Here is a 25,905-nt window from a genome sequence, read left to right as displayed (position 1 = left end):
AGAGCCAAATGCGGCCAGCGAGCTGTTTTAATGCGGCCTGTGAACGTCTTGGTATAAAATTAACAAAATAAGTTTGAAACCCCTTAAGAGCTACTTATTTTGAGAAAACTGACAGAAGGCGACAAATGGGTCAAGTCAATTCTTTGTTAATGTATTTTGTTCAACCTTACTTGCATACAACAGTTTAAAACATCTCCAAACTAAAAAAAACACAGCACAAAAGGGTGAAATAGCATTGCATCAATTCTTGTTTTCATTGTTTTTTCTCGAACATGTATGTCCCTTGTGCCCGTGTTCTAAGTGTATGATTGGTTGGGGGGGCGTTTCCACTGAGCTGGTTGTGATTGGTCAACAGGCACATGGAGTGTCAGCCTCCAGCTCTACCGTTAATCCTTTGCTCAGGAGGAAAGCTTCTTGCTTTGGCTCCCTCCCCAGGAAGTTCTTGAGCATAATTTCAGCGTCCTCCGAGCCTCCGGGCTTTAGGATACAGTTTCTGTAGCCCAGCCCCACCTAGAAGAGATGGGAATGTACTTCATCAGCATCAAGCAGATGACCATAGAAGCTGACAATGACATTTCTGCCATGGTGAAATCATTTGGAGTTCAAAAAGGCCAGTCAGACTACATAACTCCAGTTCTGGAGGGCTGCAGGAAGTCACTGCTCACTAGCATCAATAACCAATGATGCCAAATAAGACTCGATAAGAGAGGATGGTCAAGTGTAAAAACAGCATTGTAAATAACTAGCTCAGCTGTGCCAACCTTGGGGTTCATGATGCCCTCCTGCTTGAAGCGGGCGTAGAACATGTCCATGGAGTAGACCTCGCTCCAGAGGTAACCGTAGTACTGGGCATCGTAACCACCTGCCAGGTGGCCAAATGTGGCTGGCATGTTGGTTCCTATGGGCACAATGGCGAAGAATAAAAGGATTTGTTTTAAAAGCGGACAATGACTAAAGAAGTTGGCAAGACTGCACAAACAGATCTGGGAACAGGCTACCAAACTATAGCCGTGATAGTGCTATGGCCCATTGGTTGAGTTTGTCTCTGACCTGAGGATGCAGGCACGCCCAGGATCTCCTGGCTCAGCCGGGCGTACTCCTCGGCCGGGTCCAGCCCATTCTTGGTGTGTAAGGCCTGGTCCACTTTGGCCAGGACGATCTGACGCAGGTTAAACAGACCTGCATGGGAGGGAGAGGGTTAACACATTAACACACTGAAGCATTTAAACCCAGTAGCTCTTCAGGAGTCGTGTTGGTGACCACTGCCCAATAACCTCAACTCCAGCACTGGTGTAAAAGGTGTTATTAAGCTGGGGTGTTCTATGAAAGAGCCAGGGCGTTGTTTCATGGTGACCCACCCGTGTTGGCCAAGCGGGACTTCATGAGTTTGTCCAGCAGGTCGTCAGGGATTGGGGCGCCCGTCTTGTAGTGTTTGGACATGCGCTGCAGGGGCTCCTTCTCCCACACCCAGTTCTCCAGCATCTGGGAGGGCGCCTCCACAAAGTCCCGCTCCACGTGTGTCCCGCTGAACATGGCAAAGTCCGCCTGGGAGCAGCAGAGGAGAAGAGATACATGCATCTGTTAATCCCTGCATCCTGTGGTATAACTACTATTAGACATCAAACTAGACAGTAAAGGGGAGGGATATATTATGTTGGTGTTCCTATAGGTTTGATTACATTTTGTATACCATATCAAATATATATTTGATGCTGAATGGTCATTGAGGAGTACACTGCCCTCTCAGGTATTAAAACAGGCAAAAAGTTTTAGGTTGATTTTACAGGTATTAAATAGCCAATGACGTATTGAGAGCAGGAAATAAATTAACCATCACACTAATTTGCCTTTACTCAGTCAAACATTCATTTCAGTGATTAGGAATTAAACAACAATGTATACTCTATACTAGCAATGACACCACACACACGTATACATACACACCTGAGCGCAGAGCTGGTGCATGACGTGGCCAAACTCGTGGAAGTAGGTCTCCACCTCGTCGTGCTGCAGCAGGGAGGGGGCGTCGGCCGTGGGCTTGCTGAAATTGGCCACCATGGCCGCCACCGCCATCTGGCGGGTCCCGTCCGACAGCAGACAGCCGGGCTGCAGGCCAAAGCAGGCCGCGTGGCCATACTTCCCCTCTCTAGGAAGGGTTACACACAATCACCATGACTGGCTAAACATTTTTATTTTATTGTCTCCCCCATAATGTGGAGGAGCAAAGGTGGGCTCTTCTCTGTTTCAATTGCTGTAGACAAATTCAGAGCAATGAAATAAAGACTTTCCCCCAAAAACTATAAAATCCTCATAAAAAAATATGGTTATATCAAAACAATCATCATACATAACTAATTGTATGCGGCCATCTTTAAAAATCCTCTGCCCTTTTCAATCTGTTCCATTTTCCTCTGACTCACCGTGGGAAGAGGTCCAGGTAGAACTGGCCCACCACCGTGCCCTTGGTGCGGTCCTTGACGGAGTAGAGGGTGACGTCGTCGTGCCACACGGGGGCGCCCCCCTCCACCAGGTCAAAGGTGAGGTTCAGCAACTCCTGGTAGATGTCCAGCAGGCCCCGGGTCACAACCTCCATGGGGAAGTACTCCTTCAGCTGGTTCTGGTCCACCGCGTATTGGGTCTCCTCCACCTACAGGGGGGAAGGGCAAAGGACAGATTCAATTCATCACTTCAAAACATTATCCCTTCAGGGGCAAATATAGACCACACAGCCCACAGGGTCATCTCTAACACCGCAGTGAAAAATACAGAGCTATGATTTTTTTTAAACTATGTTATATATTTTGAATAGGGATTGATTGATGCTCAATGTTAAATTTCAATCTTCCTACCATCATATCTAAGCTAGTATGACACCAATGTCGATGAAACTTTGCAAATAAACTTGAAAGTACACAACACACTCTTGACACACACACACACACTAACTTGACATGATCCGTTCAGCCGTTACTGAGAAACACATACCGGATTTTTCAAAGTCGTAAGCATTAGCATTATTGCCCAAACCTAGCTCAAATTCTAGACACCGGATTAAAACAAGACTACAGCATCCTACCATCAGACTTGGTTTTATTTGGATGGAATAAGTTGAGATGCAACCGCTTGTACAACATACAATTTATCCCTCCCACGTGCCCAATAAGAACCAACGATGTGACACCTTTTTGAAGCATTTCCAACAGACACTGGGAGACAAATTCACCTTTCAGCAGCACAATGACCTAAAATACAAGGCCAAATATACACTGCCGAGATGCTTACCAAGACGACATTGAACGTTCCTGAGTGGTCTAGTTACAGTTTTGACTTAAATTGATTTAGAAATCTATGGTAAGACTTGAAAATGGCTGTCTAACAATGATCACCAACCAAAGTGACAGCGCTTGAAGAACTTTAAAACGAATCTGCAAATATTGTACAATGCAGATGTGCAAAGCGACTTACCCAGGAAGACTGAAAGCTGTAAATCGCTGCCAAAAGGTGATTCTAACATGTATTGACTCAGGGGTGTGAATGCTTATGTAAATTAGATATTTCTGTACTTCATTTCCAAAGAATCTGCTAAAATAAATGTCATCCATTTTGAATTCAGGCTGCAACGCAACGAAATGTGGAATAAGGGGTATGAATACTTTCTGAAGGCACTGTAAATATCATGGCTGTTTTTTTTTTTTGATATAGGCATATTGTAAATTTGTTTTATTGTGGCGTGACCATCTTACTACAATTTTATTTTGTTTTTTTTTTAAATACAAACATAATATTAAGCTGCATATTAAATTTGACAAGAGGTAATGAACTGGCCATTGATCAGAACAGCAAATGATAAAACTGGACCATATTTGCAAAACAAGTGGTTCTGAGCTTACGTCAATATTGCACAGATTAGATAATGGTTACAGAAATCAGGAAGGCAGAAAGGCTCTAAAGACCTCTATATCTATATGAATGACTCTGTCCAACACATCCTGTTGTTATGTTAAGCACCTACGGACAAAAAAAATCTGATTCCCCCCCAATGACATGCAGTGCATTCGGAAAGTATTCAGACCCCTTGACCTTTTCCACATTTTGTTACGTTACAGCCTTATTCAAAACTGATTAAATTGTTTTTTCCCCGCGCCATCAATCTACACACCACACCCCGTAATGACAAAGCAAACATTTTTTTTTTAAATGTATTAAAACATAAAACAGAAATACCTTATTTACATAACAATTCAGACCCTTTGCTAAGAGACTCGAAATTGAGCTCAGGTGCATCCAGTTTCCATTGATCATCCTTGAGATGTTTCTACAACTTAATTGGAGTACACCTGTGGTGAAGTCATTTGATTGGACATAATTTAGAAATGCACACACACCAGTCTATATAACGTCCCACTGCATGTCAGAACAAAAACCAAGCCATGAGGTCAAAGGAATTGTCCGGAGAGCTCTGAGACAGGATTGTGTCGAGGCACAGATCTGGGGGAAGGGTACCAAAAATATTCTGCAGCATTGAAGGTCCCCAAAAACACAGTGGCCTCAATCATTCTTAAATGGAAGAAGTTTGGAACCACCAAGACTCTTCCTAGAGCTGGCCGTCCGGCAAAACTGAGCAATCATGGGAGAAGGACCTTGAACAGGGAGGTGGCCACGAAGACAATGGTCACTGACAGAGCTCCTCTGTAGAGATGGGAGAACCTTCCAGAAGGACAACCATCTCTGCAGCACTTCACTAATCAGGCCTTTATGGTAGAGTAGATAGTCGGAAGCCACTCCTCAGTAAAAGGCACATGACAGCCCGCTTGGAGTTTGCCAAGAGGCACCTAAAGGACTCTCAGACCATGAGAAACAAGATTCTCTGATCTGATGAAACCAAGATGGAATGCCAAGCATCACATCTTGAGGAAACCTGGCACCATCCCTACAGTGAAGCATGGTGGTGGCAGCATCATGCTGTGGGGATGTTTTTCAGCATCAGGGACTGGGAGACTAGTCAGAATTGAGGGAAACATGAACGGAGCAAAGTACAGAGAGATCCTTTATTATATGTGTTATTGTTTTTAACCATTGAGGACCACTTTGGAAACAAGTGTTTTAATGAATACTTTCAAGTGATATCCTCTGGGTCCACATTGTACATTTTCTTGTACATGTCTGTTACCCAAAATAAATTCAATTCAATCCTTGATGAAATCCTGCTCCAGACTGCTCAGGACCTCAGACTGGGGCGAAGGTTCACCTTCCAACAGGACAACGACCTTAAGCACACAGCCAAGACTACGCAGGAGTGGCATTGGGACAAGTCTCTGAATGACCTTGAGTGGCCCAGCCAGAGCCCGGACTTGAACCCGATCGAACATCTGAAGACAGCTGTGCAGCGATGCTCCCCATCCAACCTGACAGAGCTTGAGAGGATATGCAGAGAAGAATGGGAGAAACACACCAAATACTGGTGTCCCAAGCTTGCAGCATCATACCCAAGAAGACTCGAGGCTGTAATCGCTGCCAAAGGGGCTTCAACAAAGTACTGAATAAAGGGTCTGATTACATATGTAAACAATCAGTTTGAAAAAAATATATACATTTGCAAAAATGTCTAAAAACTTGTTTTGGCTTTGTTATTACGGGGGTATTGTGTATAGATTAATGAGGGAAAAACAAATGTTATCCTTTTTAGAATAAGGCTGTAACATACATTTTTTTGAAAAAAGTCAAGGGGTCTGAATACTTCCCGAAAACATTTTATATTGCAAAAATAAAGATTTAAAAAAATAAAAATACAGGCAAGCACCACATACATTACGACAAGACAAAAAAGCTCAAGTGATCAAGCCTAATGGTCTTTTTAATTATAAAAGCAAAGCTTACTTACATATAATTTTTAAAAAGCAGCTTGAAAAGGGTAGTGGAATGGGATAATGTGTGGGTTGGGAAGAACGCAATACATGATCTTGCATGCGGTACAAACCACATTATTGTGGGAGCCCGTCTACGAGTATAAATTAGGCTGTTTGAGAAGGTTTCAATCCTAAGTAACCTGCCTAGACATTGTTTGAAGTACAACAGACCAACATACATATAGTTAATGTAGTAGGTGTCAAAGCTGTGTGATGGAAAACCTTGGTAGTGCATGGGTGGAGTAGGCATTGTGGTGCTTGTGAACTTCCTTTCTTTTTTGGGCTTCAGACCAATCCCTGCTTCTCACATTAAACAGTTTTTTGTTTTTAATAAATATAGGCTTTGCACATACTGGTATAGCAATTATGTAATACAACAGCAGAATAACTTTTGCATTCTGCAATCCCCCCATGCCAATGTATTTATGTGTGTTAAAAAAAATTACTGTTGGGTCCCCATAAAAACAGAGCTGCAGACATTTGTTGTTTTTACCTATGGCCTACCTGGGTCATGAAGTAACGTGTGTCCCAGGCGTATAACTCGCCCTTGAAGGGCAGACCCCTCTTCTGGCACTCCTCCTTCTTCAGCTTGAGGATGACATTTCGCTCCACCTCCCCCAGGGGCTTCAGCTTACAGGCCAGTTCCTCTGGAGAAAAGGAAGATTACCTTATTGTCAAATGTACCCAAAGGAAATGCGTCTTCTGCTTTATCCCAATCCCTCCCAAACATAGAGAGAGAGAGAGAGAGAGAGAGAGAGAGAGAGACACACACACACACACACACACACACACACACACACACACACACACACACACACACACACACACACACACACACACACATTGGAGCATTGACGTGAGGGGTGGAAACCGTGTGTGTGTGTGTAAGGTTTTTTGTCTGGATCAAAATGGACTTTAGGTGGCGTGACGGGGGCATAGCAGTGTGTGGTCAATGGCAGTCACCGACTGAACACTTTAGAGGCCCTCTTGGTCGCAGAGACAAAATGTTGCTGTTTTAAAGGAATACTTTGAGATTTTGGCAATTGGGCCCTTTATCTATTTCCCCCGAGTCAGATGAACACGTGGACACCATTTCTATGTCTCTGCATGCAGTTTGTGGCATTAATATCAGTCAAACATTTATTCTAGTGTCAAAATTGACTACAAACTGTAAGTAGGATAACTGGTCATAAAGTAAGTCTCGTCCAAAACAGAGTTTTGTAAGTGCATTTGTTGGGTATGAATTACTTACCTGCCCAATTGCCCAGAGACAATGCGTTGTGGTCAGCCCCCAGCTGCCATGTGGAGTTAGTGGACAATGTTGTCAAGTCTGTATATGGTTGCAACGCACACACATTTCGCTCAACAAATAGGAGTGAAAATGGGCTTCCATAAAGTTGGTGCAAACTTCCAATGCATTTAAACAATATTGCCTGATGGCCAGGAATGGATTATATATGTTGAAATGCATTGGAAGTTTGCTAGCTAAGTACAAGATGGCTAGCTAAGTACAAGATCGCTGGTACTACCTAGCAAGTAGCTACCTTTGGCTATACAACATAATGCTAGTGAGCCAGGGTTAATTTGCTAAATTGTAATTACTTCGCTACTATGGCCTATTTATTGCCTTACCTCCTCCCGCCATTTTCACACACTGTATATAGACTTTTTCCCCTATTGTGTTATTGACTGTACATTTGTTTATTCCATGTGTAACTCTGTGTTGTTGTTTGTGTCGCACTGCTTTGCTTTGTCTTGGCCAGGTCGCAGTTGTAAATGAGAACTTGCTCTCAACTGGACTACCTGGTTAAATAAAGGTGAAATTATATATATATATATATATATATATATATTTTTTTTTAAAGGCTAGCTATGATATGAAAGGGGACGGATACTGTAGCTTGCTAAATACACCAAGCTAACGTGTAATGTGATGGTGCATGTCACGTTAGCTAGCTACCTTGCTAACAATAGCTAACTTCATTTCCATTTAGGGTCAATGCAGGGCAGGCATTGGATACTAGCTTTCTAGCTAATAATATGATGTAGCCAGCTTGCTTTCAATAATGTTGACTCGAACTGGCTCACTAGCTAGCCAATTCATTTCAACTCAGACAAAGATATTGATAGTGCCTTCAGAAAATATTTATACCCCTTATTTCACATTTTGTTGCGGTACAGCCCAAATTATTTTCTCACCCATCTACACACAACACCCCATAATTACAAAGCGAAAAAACATGTTTTTAGATTTCTTTTGCAAATGTATTGAAAATGAAATACAAAAATCTAAATTACGTAAGTATTCACAACCCTGAGTCAATACTTTTGTAGAAACACCTTTGGTAGAGATTACAGCTGTGAGTCTTTCTAGGTATGAGCTTTAGACACCTGGATTGTGCAACAATTGCCCATTCTTTTTTTAAGCTCTGTCAAATTGGTTTTTGATCATTGCTAGCCAACCAATTTCAGGTCTTGCCATAGATTTTGCAAGTAGATTTAAGTCAAAACTGTAACTCGGCCTCTCCGGAACATTCACTGTCTTCTTGGTATGCAACTCCTGTGTAAAAATAGTCTCTCCTCGATTGCAACACTCACTACAGAGTTCCAAACTGCCTCTGGAAGCAACGTCAACACAATAACTGTTCGTTGGGAGCTTCATGAAATGGGCTTCCATGGCCGAGCAGCCGCACACAAGCCTAAGGTCAACATGCGCAATGCCAAACGCCAGCTGGAGTGGTGTAAAGCTCGCTGCCTTTGGACCAGTGGAAACGCGTTCTCTGGAGTGATGAATCACACTTCATCATCTGACAGTCTGATGGACTAATATGAGTTTGACGGATGCCAGGAGAATTCTACCTGCCCCAATGCATAGTGCCAACTGTAAAGTTTGATGGAGAAGGAATAATGGCCTGGGGCTGTTTTTTTATGGTTCAGGCTCCTTAGTTCCAATGAAGGGAAATCTTAAAGCTACAGCATACAATGACATTCTAGACTATACTGTGCTTCCAACTTTGTGGCAAGTTTTGGGAAGGCCCTTTCCTGTTTCAGCATGACAATGCCCACGTGCACAAAGTGAGGTCCATACAGAAATGGTTGTTCGAGATCGGTCCGAAAGAACTTGACTTGCCTGCACAGAGCCCTAACCTCAACCCTATCGAACACCTTTGGGATGAATTGGAAAGCCGACTGCGAGCCAGGTCTAATTGCCCAACATCAGTGCCCGACCTCACTAATGCTGTTGTGGCTGAATGGAAGCAAGTCACCGCAGCAATGTTCCAACATCTAGTGGAAAGCCTTCCCAGAAGAGTGGAGGCTGTTATAGAAGCAAAGGGGGGAACAACTCCATAATAATGTCCATGATTTTGGAATGAGATGTTCAACGAGCAGGTGTCCACATACTTTGGCCATGTAGTGTATGTGTAGGCATACCGTCTTCATAAGCACATCAACATGATATTTACAGCATAAAAAGTTGTGTCCTTAACACATTAATAAATGTATCTACACTCAAGCTGGGCGATGTTTCCATGTGTCCACACATGTAACCTAGGGATATTAGTCATTCTGGGAATTGTCCCCCGGGAAAGATCTAACAGCGGACATATGGAGAATAGAGGTGAGACAAAACTAGCCAGTTATAGAATATTGTGTTGTAGGACAACTGAGCTGAGTCCGGACTGGTCATTCAACTCGCAGTTGATACTATTTCCATGGTAACAAGTCTTTACATGACGTGATGAAACTTTGAAACTAAGTTGCAAGCTACTTTTGTTGCAAGGTGTTGTAGAACTAGTGCCTTATGAAGCACATTCCAGGCACTGGCTCTTGCCATCAACACCATAACTGATTTGACAGAGAAATCAGCTAGATAGCTGCAGCTGGCTAGCAGATCCCCAAGCTATGCTAGCCAGCTGCGGTCAGCTTGGCTAAACACAAGGTCAGTGAAGGCTTTAGCCAACACATAGACCTGAATTAGCAGACCATCTTGAGATGGCGAGTCAGTCAGGAGGGGAGAAGTCCTCGTCTTCAAACGTTCCATAGCAAAACTAGCTTAGCTTACCTGGCTGTACTCACTACTTCATTGTTGTGATTGAAATGGCAAAGACATGAAACACACACATCAAACCACGCCCCCAAGGCAACTCTTGATTGGCTTCAGTCATGGCACCTAAGCATTTCTTAACGACCAAGCTTCAAAACGAGGCCAAATCAGGAAGCTCAAAGCTAATTTCCTGCAATTCTACACATTTTGCCATGGGGCTGATAGAAGATATTGCCGTTTTAAAGCTAATTTCCTGCAATTTTACACTTTTTGCCATGGCTTAGGCTGTGTTCTTATGCTATCGGAGTGACTCAAACATAGTAAAAACAATGGGGGCACCATGCCATGACAAAAATACCCCCGAATGCACCATTTTGCTGATTGTTAGTTCTCAAAGATGATCTTATTTGAATTTTTTTTAAATAGGTCCATTTTCTTTTCCACATACTTTATACATGGTTTACACTGAAAACGTTTTTCCATCTCGAAAATTATGAGACATTTAAATAAAAAAAAACACATAGGTTGGCTGGCCCAATACTTTTCTATGCAGAAAAAAACGTGTGCGTGAACTGCTGTCATTCCATTTTTGGGTTGTAGCAGTTGTGTTTGTTAATGCATAGTTGAGTGTGAGCAATGCCCTTAACAAATACAATATGACAACAATACTTTTACTAAAATGGAACAGGGTGGTTACGGCCAGGGGGGTCAGGGCAGTATTGTGAAGCAGCTGAAGCACTACATTGTTTCTGATACAACTGACAGCAGCCTCTGCAGCTAAGAATGGTCAGTTGGAAATGGAACAACGGACCAGAACAACCTTTCAGATAGTTGTACCCCATCTTGATCAGTAACACCCACCTAGGAAGCCGGCCACCTTCTTGCCAGACTTGGCCATGTTCATCTCCAGGACAAAGTCAGCATGGGTAGCGAAGCCCAGCAGGGAGCTCTTCTGGGCTCTCAACTGCACTAGCTCCTTCAGGATGGCAGAGTTCTTCTACACCAGGGGAAAAGACAGAGGGTGAGGGCTGAAATTAATTCCAGGGGATCATTTTAAGTAACTTTAAAGGTTATCCTTGGTCCTTGGTTTTCAGAGAGAAAAAAAAAAAAAACTGTCTTTGTTGTCTATTATCAATTTTGGCGGACGTAACGTTCATTTCGGACAGCAGTTAGACTTTCTTTGAGTTTCTCAGGGGCTCAGCGATTTTCTCTGGTCAATGCTCTCCCAGTACAGGATAGTATCACGGTCTCAAACAAAACAGACAACGGCTCACCTCTTTGCAGCGAGAGTTGAAGGCCTCCTCCAGCTTCTTGCGGGTCTCGGGGATGAAGCACTTCTTCATGGTGGGGAAGTAGTGGGGGTACTTGAGAGTGATTTTTAGCTTGTCCCCATCCTTCTCCAGCGAGCTCAGGAAGTCCTCAGGGAGACCGCCTAAAGTGCATCGTCAGACATGTCAGAAGTCCTACTTATGGATTTACGTTCAATGTTAGTGATTTTTGATTCTTTTTTTTAAGCAATCAAATTAGAAACCTGAAAACACATTAGATCTTTCATATAGCTAAGAATGAAACATTGAAATTCTACAAGTTTCCATAAGTGTCCTTCCCCTTAATGTTGAGGAATCAGTTAAGGTCGAACAACACAGCAACTGTCGTAGGAAGTTATGTTTTTACATCCTTTTGATCGTGACTGCTACAAGAGAACAGGGACGGGTTCGATAGGTGCCTGGGAGCTTATAGTTTGTAAAAAGCCAGGTTGGAATGAATTTCACTTTGGTTACTTCGACTCAATTCAGTAGATCGTATACTGAAATTCCAATTCAGAGGGCCATCTATTTTTAATGATGATATTTTAACAAATTGTAATTGATACCAATACTATTAAGTAATATTTAGTTACTATTAGTGGATAGTACCCATTATTTCTATGAGCAAGGGTCCAATAACAGAAATGGGGTCTCAGAACAGAACCGTTAGGCTGCGTGAACATGGTCTCACCCAGCTCCTCTCTGGTGAAAGCCAGACTAGTGGTGTCTTCATTCAGGTGCTTGTTGAAGTCAATGCACAGGTTGCTCAGCTTCTTCTTGATCCTCTTGACTTCCTGTTTGGATTAGATAGGTAAAGTCAATAAGTTGACAACAATGAACCTACTGTAGATCGTTCCACCTCAAAAAGCACAAGAAAGAAGATTGACACCCACCATCTCAGATTGTTCTGAAATCATTTGTTAGGAACAGATCAGATTAGCATTCCTGAAACACTATTTTGTTTTAAGAATATTTGAACTGTGAGAAATCAAGCTAAATCGACTGCACCCAAAATTGTCCATTTCAATTTATAGGATTTATATACTATTCAATAAATATAGTATATGAAACCTCTTAATGATTAAGACGTAATCCAAAACCCACAGACCACCCCAAAGGCAAGTATACAGTATTAATTCTGTATGTTTGACAAGTAGTATGAAGCTGCGGTTTAGAGTATTCTTTATTCATTCTGTCATGTATTCAGTGAATTTGGTGGATTTTTCCCCGCTGTTCAGAAAAATTTGCCATTGAAGTCACTTCCATTCCCCCCTATAAATTAGAGTGAAAATACCAGATTTTTCCTCACCAGATGCCACTGTTCCTGCTGTTACTGCCACACACTTTTATCCGTGTTGCTGGTCTCTTGTGTTTCGTAAATGGATCACAAAAATGCTTGTGCAACTTTGGGTAGACAATCAATAGTTTTTGCTCATGATGAAAATAAATAGTGTGGTCATCCACACAAACCAAGGCAGTCCTCAATGAAAGCAATTCAGTTTGTCTCTTAGCAACCCAACTCCTCTCAAATAATCCAACAAATGGCAGCTCTCTGAGAGGGTTATCCCTATGGTGCGATTCTCATATGAAGACTTTTCCTACAAGTCCAAAAATGTGATGGAGAAATGGGCTAGTGACTAAAATGTTGTGACATCCCTAATAAAATAATACAATTATAAACCATTAGATAGCAGTCTGTTTTTCAATAAAATGGTTAGAAAACATTTCTATGTTGTTTGATTAGTGACATTTACCATTAAACCCAACCCAATACCATTACAAAGCGATATACAGTGTGTATTTGGGACTTTTACCATTAGAAACCATAACATTGAAACCATTAGAACTGCTGTTAGTTTGCTTGTTCACCAGGAATGGTGAATCCAGACATTTTTGGAAGGGAATAAACTAAACATACATTGGCCGTTTCCTGGACACAGGTTAAGCCTAAGAGAAGGACAGTTTGTGTGCATTTGAATTGCTTTCATGGGGGACTGGCTTGAATTGTACGGATGACCACACCTTTTATTTTCATCATGGGCAAAAGCTATTGGTTTTCTACCCAAATTTGCAAAAGGGTCCATTTAATAAACACAAGAAATCAGCTAAATGGATAAAAGGGTGTGGCAGTAACAGCAGGAACAGCTGCATCTATGGTCAAAAGTGGTACTTTCACAGTCATTTATGGGGGAAAAATGCAAGACTTCAAAATGGCTAATTTCTCTGAACGGGGGAAAGAAACATCACCAACTTCACTGAGAATACATTACATAGTGTGAATAAACAATACTCCAAGCCACAGTTTCATACTACCTGTCAAACATAGAGAACTGATACTGTATACTGGCCATTGGGGGGTGTTCCGTGGCTTTTGACCATTTATTTGGATTCCTCGCGTCACTGTTAACCCCCTAAGGTCGATGTCCGCACCCCGAGGTAATCTAAATAGCATAATACAAAAATCCCCTTAAAAGTCTGTCAGTTTAAGAGATATCAGTTTTTACATTGGATGCGTCTCAATCCACAGCATCCGCCGATATCGCACTTCCGCATCTTCAGTGAAAGGTGACAGAGCTAGAGCGGTGTTTGTCAGACCATGAGACATCCTGAAAATCGGTCGTCACAAAATCGTCTGTAGAGTCTGAATAGTTTAGCTTGCAAACTATTATGACCCCTCTATGGAAAGATGACTCTCACAAACACAATGGTGTTCTCTGTTTTGCTCTATGACCTCCACAAGTCAGTACAGCCGATCTGCCTACTTCTTGTCTGTAGCGTCCGAACACTCTAGGCCTCACAAGTCTATCTGAAGGTCAGCCGGTACCAGTTGAAAAAAAAATATGGAAGTATATATGGAGACTGTTCAGGGCCAAAAAATTTAACACATGTAAAAAATGTATATATATAAAAAAATACATGTTTCCTGATCTTTATTACATCGCTCAGATATAGGACAGACACTTAAACTTCCTTTTGATTTTCTTTGGAAGCATCTGTTATTCAATGCGTTTGTATGGGCTAATAGCAATAAGGTCAAAAATGATTTTTTCATCAAATAATTATTTTAAATATTTTTTCAAGGAGTCTTATAATTCTAAATCAAACAGCTAAATGATCCTTGGTATGACCTTAAAAAGTGGTGTGGTCCAAATCGGATGTTGGGTATTATATTTAATGAATATTATATAAATCCTATAAATTGAAAAGGCCAATTTGGGTGCAATCGATTAGCTTAATTTCTCTGAGATAAAATTTGACATCAAATGAAACGATCCACTTGGAATTGAGAGTGGCCGTGATATCCATCAAGGTCACTTCCTTTGAAAACGGTAAAGTCTCTTACATCCTGTGTTTCTTTGGGCAGGTGGAGGCCATTCCTTTGACCCAGCTTGATCAGCCTCTCCATGTACCTCTTGGATTCCTGAGTAAGCGTGTCATCGTCAACCTTCCGCTGTGAGAGGTTAAAAGCAGAACTCAGCCAATGAGAATGATACTCCACGCAACCTTTACATAGCCAAAGGATCATTCTGAAGACAACATGAGGCAATAGCAGGTAAAAACATACAGGCTATAGAGATCTTCCTAGGTACAGCTCAATTGGTCAAAGTGGATCACCTTTTCCTCTCCTTTATTAGTACTGATATAATGAAGTGGGAAGATGAAAGCATATCCACTGCGTGCATTTTCAGATCAGTGTAGATGAAGAATAAGGAGATTAGAAGGAAGCAACTACAGACTATTGACATCTTTTATCTATGGACTATTGGGACCTTCCGTATTGATCTCATACGGCCCTCCTCACCTCCAGTGCCACGATCCTCTGGTAGACGTCCTCCCTCATGCTCATCTCCACATCGAACTCCGACAGCTTCTTGTCGGCGTCGGTGCTGGCCGTGCGCACGTCCTTGGAGGAGGACACATGCTGGGGGAAGTCCAGCATGTTGCGCTCAACTGGAATAACATGTCAAAATGTAAAAGTGAGCAGGTATTATGAGTGTCATTTTTATTGTAAGTGATGCTATGTATCATGATGATTATATATCGTGCTTTTTCAGTGGTCAAAGTGCTTTCATACTGAAATGGGGGGTGGGGGGGCCTCAATCCATTACCAATGTGTAGCACGCACCAACAGTTTATAAAACCAGTCTAAACTGATTTTCACACCTGACCATTGTCAGCTTGAAACATAGGCTTAGGTTTTGGAGATTGTTTCATCACTACGCACAGTCTTAACAAAAGGTCTAAAATTATGAAAAGCAGTAAAGCGATGATAAAAACAAGCTCTTTTGGATTAGATCATGTGCTGCCTTGAGTCTATAAAAGGCTACAACTGACTGATTTAACATGTACAGTCCAGTGTCCACTGCCTTTTGTAGGGAGCATAGGCTTGTCAGCTAGTTTTTATGTAAAAAGTGCTGATTTGTCTATACCATTGCATACCTCTTTCGTGCCAACTCAGACATTTTCCAAATCGCTTTCAAGGCCAGTGGAGTAAATGCTAGGTGTGGTTGCTATGGACTGAACCGCTAGACATCATAACATATTAATTTCAATCCACTGTGGTCATACAGGAAAGGGATTGAAGAAATTATGCTATTTTGGAGTCACACCCACCTGTGTACTCCACCTCCACATCAGCGAGAGCCTTCAGGGTGTTCTCATAGGAAACACTGGCCAGGTCCAGGGCCCCGACACAGTCATATACCTTTTTGGTCTTGTCAATAAGCTCATCTGAGAGCTGATTGATTTGCTCAGGGGTCAGGTCCCAGCGCAGGCGGTTGTCAGCACAGACTGGCGCACCACTGCCAGATGCCAACTCTTCTGTTGGGTGAAAGAAAGGTTGGTCATGAGTTGGATGGTTCGTCTTGGAAAAGGCCTACTTCTAAAGTGTATGAGGAAATGTTTTGTTTCACTATGCAGGGGATGATTCATGGCATTCAATGGCATGTGGTATGAACTAGGTATCGTTTCAGTATTGTTCATGTGTGGCAGGTGTACTATCAGATGTACAGTCGTGGACAAAAGTTTTGAGAATGACACAAATATTAATTTTCACAAAGTTTGCTGCTTCAGTGTCTTTAGATATTTTTGTCAGATGTTACTATGGAATACTGAAGTATAATTACAAGCATTTCCTAAGTGTCAAAAGCTTTTATTGTGGGTTTTTGTTTGTCCACCCGCCTCTTGAGGATTGACCACAAGTTCTCAATGGGATTAAGGTCTGGGGAGTTTCCTGGCCATGGACCCAAAATATCGATGTTTTGTTCCCCGAGCCACTTAGTTATCACTTTTGCCTTATGGCAAGGTGCTCCATCATGCTGGAAAGGCATTGTTCGTCACCAAACTGTTCCTGGATGGTTGGAAGAAGTTGCTCTCGGAGGATGTGTTGGTACCATTCTTTATTCATGTCTGTGTTCTTAGGCAAAATTGTGAGTGAGCCCACTCCCTTGGCTGAGAAGCAAACCCAAACATGAATGGTCTCATGCATGACACAGGACTGATGGTAGCGCTCACCTTGTCGTCTCCGGAAGACAAGGTGCCCCAAACAATGCCCCAAACAATTGGAAAAGGGATTCATCAGAGAAAATGACTTTACCCCAGTCCTCAGCAGTCCAATCCCTGTACCTTTTGCAGAATATCAGTCTGTCCCTGATGTTTTTCCTGGAGAGAAGTGGCTTCTTTGCTGCCCTTCTTGACACCAGGCCATCCTCCAAAAGTCTTCGCCTCATTGTGCGTGCAGATGCACTCACACCTGCCTGCTGCCATTCCTGAGCAAGCTCTGTACTGGTGGTGCCCCGACCCCGCAGCTGAATCAACTTCAGGAGACAGTCCTGGCACTTGCTGGATTTTCTTGGGTGCCCTGAAGCCTTCTTCACAATAATTGAACCACTCTTCTTGAAGTTCTTGATGATCAAATACATGGTTGATTTAGGTGCAATCTTACTGGCAGTAATATCCTTGCCTGCGAAGCCCTTTTTGTGCAAAGCAAGGATGACGGCACGTGTTTCCTTGCAGGTAACCATGGTTGACAGAGGAAGAACAATGATTTCAAGCACCACCCTCCTTTTGAAGCTTCCAGTCTGTTATTCAAACTCAATCAGCATGACAGAGTGATCTCCAGCCTTGTCCTCAACACTCACACCTGTGTTAACGAGAGAATCACTGACATGATGTCAGCTGGTCCTTTTGTGGCAGGGCTGAAATGCAGTGGAAATGTTTTTTGGGGATTCAGTTCATTTGCATGGCAAAGAGCGACTTTGTAATTAATTGCAATTCATCTGATCACTCTTGATAACATTCGGGAATATATGCAAATTGCCATCATACAAACTGAGGCAGCAGACTTGGTGAAAATTAATATTTGTGTCATTCTCAAAACTTTTGGCCACGAATGTACAGAGTCATTCCACTCGTGGTGCTGTTGCACCCAATTGAAACCTCATGTTGTAAGTTCTAGCTTTCAGCTTGCTCGTGTACAGTTGAAATTCTGTGTTACCTGTTGGGTAATTATATTCTGTTTCATCCTGTGGTGGATTCAAGGACGTCCCAGGGACTCATCTGGACTAAGTTAAATGGTGAGTTCTCACTCTGTTGTTCAAACGACCTCTTTGGTACAGCCTCTCCCATAGGTCGTTTGGCAACCCGTTACGAAAACAGAAGAGAACGTTGGGTTATGGATGTAACCTTGGTTCTCTGAGTAGAGTAACAGGTCGCCAAGCTTCCATGTCGTTCCTCCACCTCTGTGGGTTTCGAGTGAAGTAATGGACAGTGTGTCACACCACGCCTTTTATAGTAACGGGTCACGTGGGTACAGTAAGGGTGTGGCGTGTCTGTAAACATCTTTGATATTAAGCATCTCAAAAACATTGCGTGAAGGGGAAGGAGTACCCATAAGTCGTCAGGCGACCCGTTACTCTACTCAGAGAACCAAGGTTACATCCTTAACCCAAAGTTTTGTACCACTGATTTTGTCACAAATGGCTGAGATGTGCAGGACTTAAAATGTAGAGTTAATGAAATGGCACAGGAAAGTTTGAGGCATTCTCTATAAAAGTTGCTGGCCACACAACAATAAATGGATTTGACAGTCAAACTATCACTTAAAGACGCACTATGCAGAAATCTCTCTGCCATTTCCTGGTTGTTCAAATTCTAATAGTTCGCCTGATTTCAGATTGTGACAAAACAAGCTAGTGTAGAGAATCAATGTACCATCTAAACCACTGTAAAATATATTTTCAAAAACCAAAAATATCTATTTTCAGATGTTTGAAGCTGGTGAACAAAACCTTAAGTAAAAGAAGCAAAACAAAACTTAAGATGGGAATAGTGCACATAGAAACAGATCTACCTCTTCTTAGACTTGCTTTAAATGAGAATGACAGTTCTAAAACATAGGGTTTGGTAGTGTCGCCCAAAAAGTTACATATTGCAGCTTCAAATAGCAGCCAACCATTGTCACTGTTGATATACTATGCCACGTCATGATTGGTTTAAGTTTACTAACAGAAAAAGTTATTCTTAGAGCCGGCCGCCCAGCCAAACTGAACAATCGGGGGAGAAAGGCCTTGGTCAGAGAGGTGACCAAGAACCCAATGGTCACTCTAACAGAGCTCCAGAGTTATTCTGTGGAGATGGGAGAAGGAATTCCAGAAGGACAACCATCTCTGCAGCAGTCCACCAATCAGGCCTTTATGGTAGAGTGGCCAGACGGAAGCCACTCCTCAGTAAAAAGGCACATGACAACCCGCTTGGAGTTTGCCAAAAGGCACCTGAAGACTATCAGGCCATGAGAAACAAGATTCTCTGGTCTGATGAAACCAAGATTGAACTTTTTGGCCTGAATGCCAAGTGTCACATCTGGAAGAAACCTGGCACCATCCCTACAGTGAAGCAAGGTGGTGGCAGCATCATGCTGTGGGGATGTTTTTCAGCAGCAGGGACTGGGAGACCAGTCAGGATTGAGGGAAAGATGAACAGAGCAAAGTACAGAGAGATTCTTGATGAAAACCTGCTCAGGACCTCAGACTGGGGCGAAGGTTCATCTTCCAACAGGACAACGACCATACCATAAGCACACAGCCAAGACAATGTAGGAGTGGCTTCGGGTCAAGTTTTTGAATGTCCTTGAGTGGCCCAGCCAGAGCCTGACTTGAACCCGATCAAACATCTCTGGAGAGACCTGAAAATAGCTGTGCAAAAACACTTCCCATTCAACCTGACAGAGCTTGAGAGGATCTGCAGAGAAGGATGGGAGAAACTCCCAAAATACAGGTGTGCCAAGCTTGTAGCGTCATACCCAAGAATACTTGAGGCTGTAATCACTCCCAAAGGTTCTTTAAGAAAGTACTGATTAAAGGGTCTGAATACTTATGTAAATTGGATATTTCAGGGGTTTTTAAATGATAAATTAGCAAACATTTCTAAAAAACGTTTTTCTTCTCATTATGGGGTATTGTGTGTAGATTGAGGGGGGAAAAAAACGATGTAAATTAATTTTAGAATAAGGCTAAGGTAACAAAATGTGGAATAAGGGTCTGAATACTTTCTGAAGGCACTGTAAGTGATTCATTGCCACTTGTCAAAACGAGTTTTTAGTGCTTGTGCCGATTATAAGGGTCTCGTCAAAAAATGTTTTTACAAGTAATACTATTGTTGCACATGTATGAGTAGATAAACATAACATTTGCTATGTTTTCATTATAATCACGAACTGTTTCTGCATACTGGTTAGGACGTCGTTAACTGTGTTTTGACATTGGGCTATTTATCAAAATGTCTTGTCAACAGGAAGCAGCATAGGAATAATTTTGTTTCTTTCTGTTTAAGTCATATAAAATTGAACTTTCAACATTAATTTCCAATGGTAACTGCAACTCCAAAAACGTACTGCGATTGGTTTATTTTGATGATATACCAGAAATCACCAAAAAGGGTTTGCCCTGCCTTCTAATGGCACATAAAATTAAACATAATTTTCAAACGTGAGTTGTTTGAAGACTCACGCAGTTCCTCGGGAGGTCAGTTCCTCTCTGCTTACCCCATGTCAAAATAAAAGTCCCCCACAGCACAAGTGCTTGCTTTTTTGTGCAGGTATAGCACACGTTCAGGACTTTTATTTTGACAGTGAGCGGGAAAGGAAGTGGGTCTACAACAGACCCACGTTTGGAAAGTCTGATTTATGTTTTATTAGACGTTTATGTCAATCCCCCCCCGGCCCCGCATAATAACCAACCCTATGGACAATCGGCAAAGTTTAACTTTACTTGTATTTGACGTCTGCTTTCCGGCGGACTATTCCGTTATTTTGTAAGCTAATTCCTTGTAAAACTAGTGTGTAACGTTTAATACTAGCTAACGTTGCTAAAAAGCAGGTAACATTCAGAAAACCAGAAAGCGTTAGAAAGCCAAGCACAGACGTATTAATATGCATAACTTTAGAGTTTGTATTCATTTGGCAATGAAGTGTTAGGAAAGACTAACATAGATGCATTTCGTACTCACCTGTCGGTGCCATCTTTCAGAAAACCAAGTAGTAACGTTTTCAGAGCGCTTTGCAATCTGTGTTTGCCGATAAAGCGACTGTAGTGCGGGCATGCTTCAACTACGCAGTTATGACGTATAACACTTGCGACGAAAGTCGACACATTTTTGCTATCATCACCAGACCCATCAGCAGAGATAGCTTTCTAATATCTCTGGCACCACCAGCTACTACAAGAAGCAAAGGCAACTGGTAAGGATCATTTTTGCTAGTTAACATCTGTTGTGTGCCATAACGTATCGTTTGTTAAACCACACGTCAATGTCAACGAAAGTCGAGTAAATCGAGGTAAAGTGCTCAAAGCATTTTGTTATTGGCGTCATGTCAGTAAAGCTAATGTGCTAAGTAGGCTAGATAACTAACGTTATTTACCTACAAGCAGCTAGATAGTTCTAGCTAAGATATCCACGTAACTAAGCTTAATCAGTTCTCATGCACTTAAGCAAAACTAGACACCTAACTTTAACGAATACACGGTCAGAGTGTTTTCACATTGTAGGCCAAGTGTTAGCTCTGTTAGCCTTATTAGCTAACAGCAGCCGACCGTAAGCAACTTGCTAGAACATTCTAGCTAACTGGCGACGTCTTGTCAAGTTATCAAACTTACTAGTTAACAAGCTAGCTAGTTATTAGCCTAGGATTAAGAAGCTATCTAATCAGATGACATGGTAACACAGGTTTATTTGTTATAATACCGATATGTGTAAATGTTACTGTTATAGCTAACTACAATCTATCCCAATCAGTTTACAATGGAGACATAATAAAACAATCATTATCTTTCTTCTTCAGGGGCCCTCATAATACACATTCTACTAAGGTTTGGACCTCAATCCAAAATGACTGACACAAAGCGTCTTGCCTTCTCCATCATTCACTTTCTTCATGATCAACTGAGCTCTGGGAGTCTATCATCAGATGCTCAGGAAAGTTTAGAAGGTAAGTTTGAGTTGGGAAGCCAAGATTCAGTAAAAGGAGATGGGCTCTTAGCCCATCTTGGAAGATGGTCAAAGACTCAACTGTGTCCAGTCATTGCCATTTCTCAACATCTGATGCTTTCCCAGTTGCAGTCCAATGCCTGGAGACCGCCTTCAATGTCTCGACCGACGACCAGACCCTAGCTGTCACTCAAACGTTACCAGAGATTTTTGCCTCTGCGACGCTGAAGGTAAATTTAAGACATCCGCTTTATATGAAGGTGAATGTGGTCAATAGTTTGTCTCAAATGTGTTGACTGTCTGTTGCAGCATCCAAACACCCGCCACGTGAATATAAACACAGCCACAGATTCCCTCACTGAGGAGGAAGAGGCAGAGGCTGAGCGACTCAAAACTGATGGTAGGACCTTCCCTGTAAATAGTTTGTACATTACTCAGTCTTAAATATCGCTCTCTTCAAATGGGTCTATGGTTAAGAGCTGTTGATAGGCCTATACATTCTTCTGGCAAATAATTGTGTTTTTCACGGTAGGGAATGATCAAATGAGGGTTGAGAACTATGGGGCAGCTGTGGAATTCTACTCAAAGGCTATTGCCATAAACCCCCAGAATGGAGTTTACTACTGCAACAGGTATTGACCAACAAACTCCTGAACTTGGAGGATAATGTGACAATTATTTACACATTAGGTATATCCAAGTGTATATTGTCGATTTTCAAGCATGTATGGAGTTTGTCAAGCAATAAATTAATTCACATTTGTTTTTGTAAGGTACTGCTAATTGTATGGTTTGCTTTTGCTAGGGCTGCTGCATACAGCAAACTAGGCAACTATGCTGGAGCAGTGCAGGACTGTGAACTTGCCATTGGGATTGACCCAAACTACAGCAAAGCGTATGGAAGAATGGGGTATGTTAGACACTAGTGTTCAATATTACAGTGGACATGGGCCAGTGTGTTGCTGATTTGTTATTAACTGATGGTTGACTTACATTGACTTCAACGTCCCATGCTTCCAGTTTGGCTCTAGCCAGTTTAAACAAACACACAGAAGCTGTAAGTTATTACAAAAAAGCCCTGGAGTTGGACCCAGAGAACGACACCTACAAATCCAACCTGAAAATAGCAGAGCAGAAAATGGAGACTCCAAGCCCAGTAAGTTGATAACATCTCAGCCACTATGGATGTGGAATGATTCATTGTTGATCATGCTGTTCTTAAATTATCTCCTTCAGACAGGGGGAGTGGGAGGAGTTGATCTGGCTGGTTTGCTCAGTAACCCTGGTTTCATGAACATGGTGAGTTCCAATTAACTAAAACTGTCCCTTTCAAATGAAAGATACTAGGAACAACCAGGCTGATCCAGTATACTACTATAATGCTGTGTGCATGACAAATGGGAAACTCTGAAAATACTACTTGTAAACTGTAAGCAACAAGTTGTGTGCATTCAAGTGCTTTGAATTTGTAGAGAATGCCGATTGGCTAGTGGCATACAAGCTACGTCAACCATAAACAAACATTACAGCTATCATACTAGTAAACAAACGTTAAAAACCCATATAAATAGATTGTTTAATATGATTTGTTGTTGGAATTAACTGCTGAAAATGCTATTATCAAGTCTATTTCCTTAATTGGTGATGTCAGAGTTCAGCATGTGGGAGAAGTCTGAGTTTAGGGATGATAGACGTTTCTCAATAGGCGGGCTGGGCGATATGGCAAATAAATTATCACGATATCTATATTTTTTTTGATAGCTATCACGATATTAATCAAATAATGTTTAAACTGTGCATATCTGCTTCAGTCAGACTCAAGAATGATATTATATCGATATTGAGGGAAGTAATTACCTCAAATCAATAATTAATCGCCCAGCCCTACTCAATAGTGATTACGAGTTGGAGGGGGATTCAAGTGGACATTTACTAGTTGTATGCTCGTATTTAAAAATCCAAGACAACTTGGAACTGTGAAAAAACATGATCCAAGTGGGATAAATTGATTTGAACGGTCATCCAACTCGGAATTACAAGTAGGAAACTCGGGCATCCTCTTAGAGCTCCGACTTCTCCGTCATGAAGATCTGACGTCACAGCAACAAAAAACAAGGCGACCTTCGTCGTTTATGGTAAAAAAAAATTATATATGTATTGTCACCTTATGCATTTCTTCTCTTCTTCAAAATTTTTACAGAAAGCTTAAAGAATCTCTGCAGGTGTTTTTGGTGCTCTGCAAGAAGCCAAACTAACAAAAGTTTTAGTAATTACGAGTTGGAGGGGCATTCAAGTAGATTTTTCCCAGTCGTATGCTCATATTTACGAGATGTCATATGCACCAGCATATGTAGAAAAAGGTTTACCAAAGAGTAGAACTCGTATTTATATTCATTGTTACGGCTGCTTTATCCTAGGCATCTGGTTTGATGAACAACCCACAAGTACAGCAACTGTAAGTTATCCATTTATTTTCTATAAAATACATTCTCTTTTTAGATGTAGCACAAGGACTTTGTAAATGCACTCTGAGATTCCATACTTGTGAACTAGCTTTGAGTTTAATGCATGTAGAATATACCACCTTTCTTGTCTGTGTTGTACAGGATGTCGGGGATGATGTCAGGGGCTTACGGGCCAATGGGACCTCCAGCAGCACCTGGAGTAGGGCCTGGCTTAGGTGCAGGGCCTGTACCAGGGTTAGGGTTGGGAGCTGGACCGGCAGCAGGAGTTGGAGTAGGGGGAGCGGGTCCGGGTGACATCTCTGGTCTCATCCAAGCGTAAGTCGACTACTAGCTCTACTCAGTCTGTGCCAAATATGACTTGTGTATTGTATTATTTGTTATTCATTAGGCTATATTATTGTATGTTATACAAATGACATCAGTGATAGACATGAAAGCATTTGACATGTTTGAGTATTAATAAAATCCATTAATGTATGACCTTTTTTGTGACTTGTACTTGGTAACTGCCATTCCATCACCTCCCTGTAACGTGTCCATTTAGGGGCCAACAATTTGCGCAGCAGATGCAACAGCAGAACCCAGAGCTAATTGAACAGCTGAGGAGTCAAATTCGCAGCCGGCCGTCTAGCGCTAGCAACGATGAGCAACCTTGACCCTCAGACGGGTAAGATGAACATTTTAAAACGACATTTGATGGGTTGGTCCATGTATTGTAGAGTTGTTTTTCTTTTGTACAAACTGCTCATGTAGCTAATCCTAAAATGGTCTGCTCTTTGTTTTTTGACAGAGAAAGATTTGTGTGTGGAAAAGTGAAGACGGCCTGTGTCCTTTTTTTTGGTAATTTGTATTATTCTCGCAACTCCGGGGACAAAAAGCTTTTCTTCACTGAGTAATTATTGCATGTGCAGCCCCTCCCTCCCCTCCAAGGAAACCAGTCAGTGAAACTTTGATCAAATTTCATAAACCCACTGTCAACAGATATCTAGTCTGAAGTGTATGGATGGGTGGATCTGTTGTACTCCAATCTGCAATGTCACGCCAGTATAGCACTTGGTTTAACTGTTTAATGTTACTAATCCTTGCCAGTGAACTGAATCACTACACCCCCAGTGGATTAAATGCAGTTGCATCACTTGAACTTTGTCATTTCAGGTACACAACAACAGATTATTATGTGATATAGTTCAGCAGCCACCTTCATTTGAGAAGCATCTATTTGTACAGAGATATACTGGTAGGCAGAGATGGCATGTAGAGTACTGTCAACATTATGGGAATTAAATGGACAATTTCAAATAGGACCTTTATGGTTGTTGACTTGTCTAGTGTAATCCAGGAGTTTTTTTTCAGCAATTTTTCTTGAGTTGCACGATAACACCTACAGTCCACTTTGTTCTAATTTTGTCTTGAGAAATTTTGTTTTTTCTAACAACATGGGTGGCTGTCTGTTTTTGTTCCCAATCTTTGATTAAATTGTACTGGTAACTTAGCCTAACATGTTTACTTGATTGTAAACCTGATTATTTCAACTCAGGAAGTGAGTTGAAATTCAATTCATGAATATATTTTCTAAATGGAATTGAATTCATCAATTGAAGTTCAACTCTTTCTTTGAATTGACTGAAGATTGAATTGATGCCAAGTACCCTATGTGCACTGAAACATAAATAAAAAAAACTGCATTGCATGGTGAGATT

The 25,905-nt window shown here is 41.7% G+C and overlaps 2 protein-coding genes and 1 non-coding gene across 3 annotated transcripts; 1 reads left to right on the top strand and 2 right to left on the bottom strand.

Moving 5' to 3' along the window:
- Positions 1-130: 130 nt before the first annotated feature.
- Positions 131-20,873, bottom strand: LOC106613599 (thimet oligopeptidase). Its single transcript, XM_014216028.2, has 14 exons — positions 20,763-20,873; positions 15,873-16,079; positions 15,061-15,209; positions 14,602-14,709; positions 11,950-12,052; positions 11,226-11,383; positions 10,813-10,948; positions 6,411-6,553; positions 2,421-2,647; positions 1,945-2,146; positions 1,359-1,545; positions 1,051-1,179; positions 762-898; positions 131-510 (listed from the first exon to the last, which is right to left on the bottom strand). The coding sequence occupies exons 1-14, from the start codon at positions 20,773-20,775 to the stop codon at positions 349-351; spliced, it is 2,061 nt and encodes a 686-aa protein (XP_014071503.2). The 5' UTR covers positions 20,776-20,873; the 3' UTR covers positions 131-348.
- On the bottom strand, positions 11,547-11,681 carry LOC123724984 (small nucleolar RNA SNORA16B/SNORA16A family). Its single transcript, XR_006757461.1, has one exon. It is a non-coding gene; the product is annotated as a small nucleolar RNA SNORA16B/SNORA16A family (small nucleolar RNA).
- On the top strand, positions 20,481-25,895 carry LOC106613600 (small glutamine-rich tetratricopeptide repeat-containing protein alpha). The gene is made up of 12 exons (XM_014216029.2): positions 20,481-20,994; positions 21,595-21,741; positions 21,867-21,970; positions 22,050-22,140; positions 22,273-22,372; positions 22,546-22,650; positions 22,761-22,896; positions 22,977-23,039; positions 24,158-24,195; positions 24,347-24,520; positions 24,750-24,872; positions 24,996-25,895. Exons 2-11 carry the CDS (start codon positions 21,642-21,644, stop codon positions 24,859-24,861), a joined length of 1,023 nt encoding a protein of 340 aa, XP_014071504.1. The 5' UTR covers positions 20,481-20,994; positions 21,595-21,641; the 3' UTR covers positions 24,862-24,872; positions 24,996-25,895.
- Positions 25,896-25,905: the final 10 nt, after the last annotated feature.

Source organism: Salmo salar, chromosome ssa10 (assembly GCF_905237065.1).
Source record: "Salmo salar chromosome ssa10, Ssal_v3.1, whole genome shotgun sequence".
NCBI classification, from domain to species: domain Eukaryota; kingdom Metazoa; phylum Chordata; class Actinopteri; order Salmoniformes; family Salmonidae; genus Salmo; species Salmo salar.
Note: the sequence above shows the minus strand (reverse complement) of the source record. Positions and strands in the feature narration are given on the sequence as shown.

What these genes read in the sequence shown, in the direction of transcription:
- LOC106613600 (XM_014216029.2), top strand. Translation starts at nt 21,642, where the DNA reads ATGACTGACACAAAGCGTCTTGCCTTCTCCATCATTCACTTTCTTCAT. An exon ending in AAAGCGTATGGAAGAATGGG is followed by an intron (nt 22,651 to 22,760) that starts GTATGTTAGACA and finishes CCATGCTTCCAG; the next exon opens with TTTGGCTCTAGCCAGTTTAA. An exon ending in ACCCTGGTTTCATGAACATG is followed by an intron (nt 23,040 to 24,157) that starts GTGAGTTCCAAT and finishes GCTTTATCCTAG; the next exon opens with GCATCTGGTTTGATGAACAA.
- LOC106613599 (XM_014216028.2), bottom strand. An exon ending in TGCCCAAAGAAACACAGGAT is followed by an intron (nt 12,053 to 14,601) that starts GTAAGAGACTTT and finishes TAATCCAAACAG; the next exon opens with GAAGTCAAGAGGATCAAGAA. An exon ending in TTTCACCAGAGAGGAGCTGG is followed by an intron (nt 11,384 to 11,949) that starts GTGAGACCATGT and finishes GATGCACTTTAG; the next exon opens with GCGGTCTCCCTGAGGACTTC.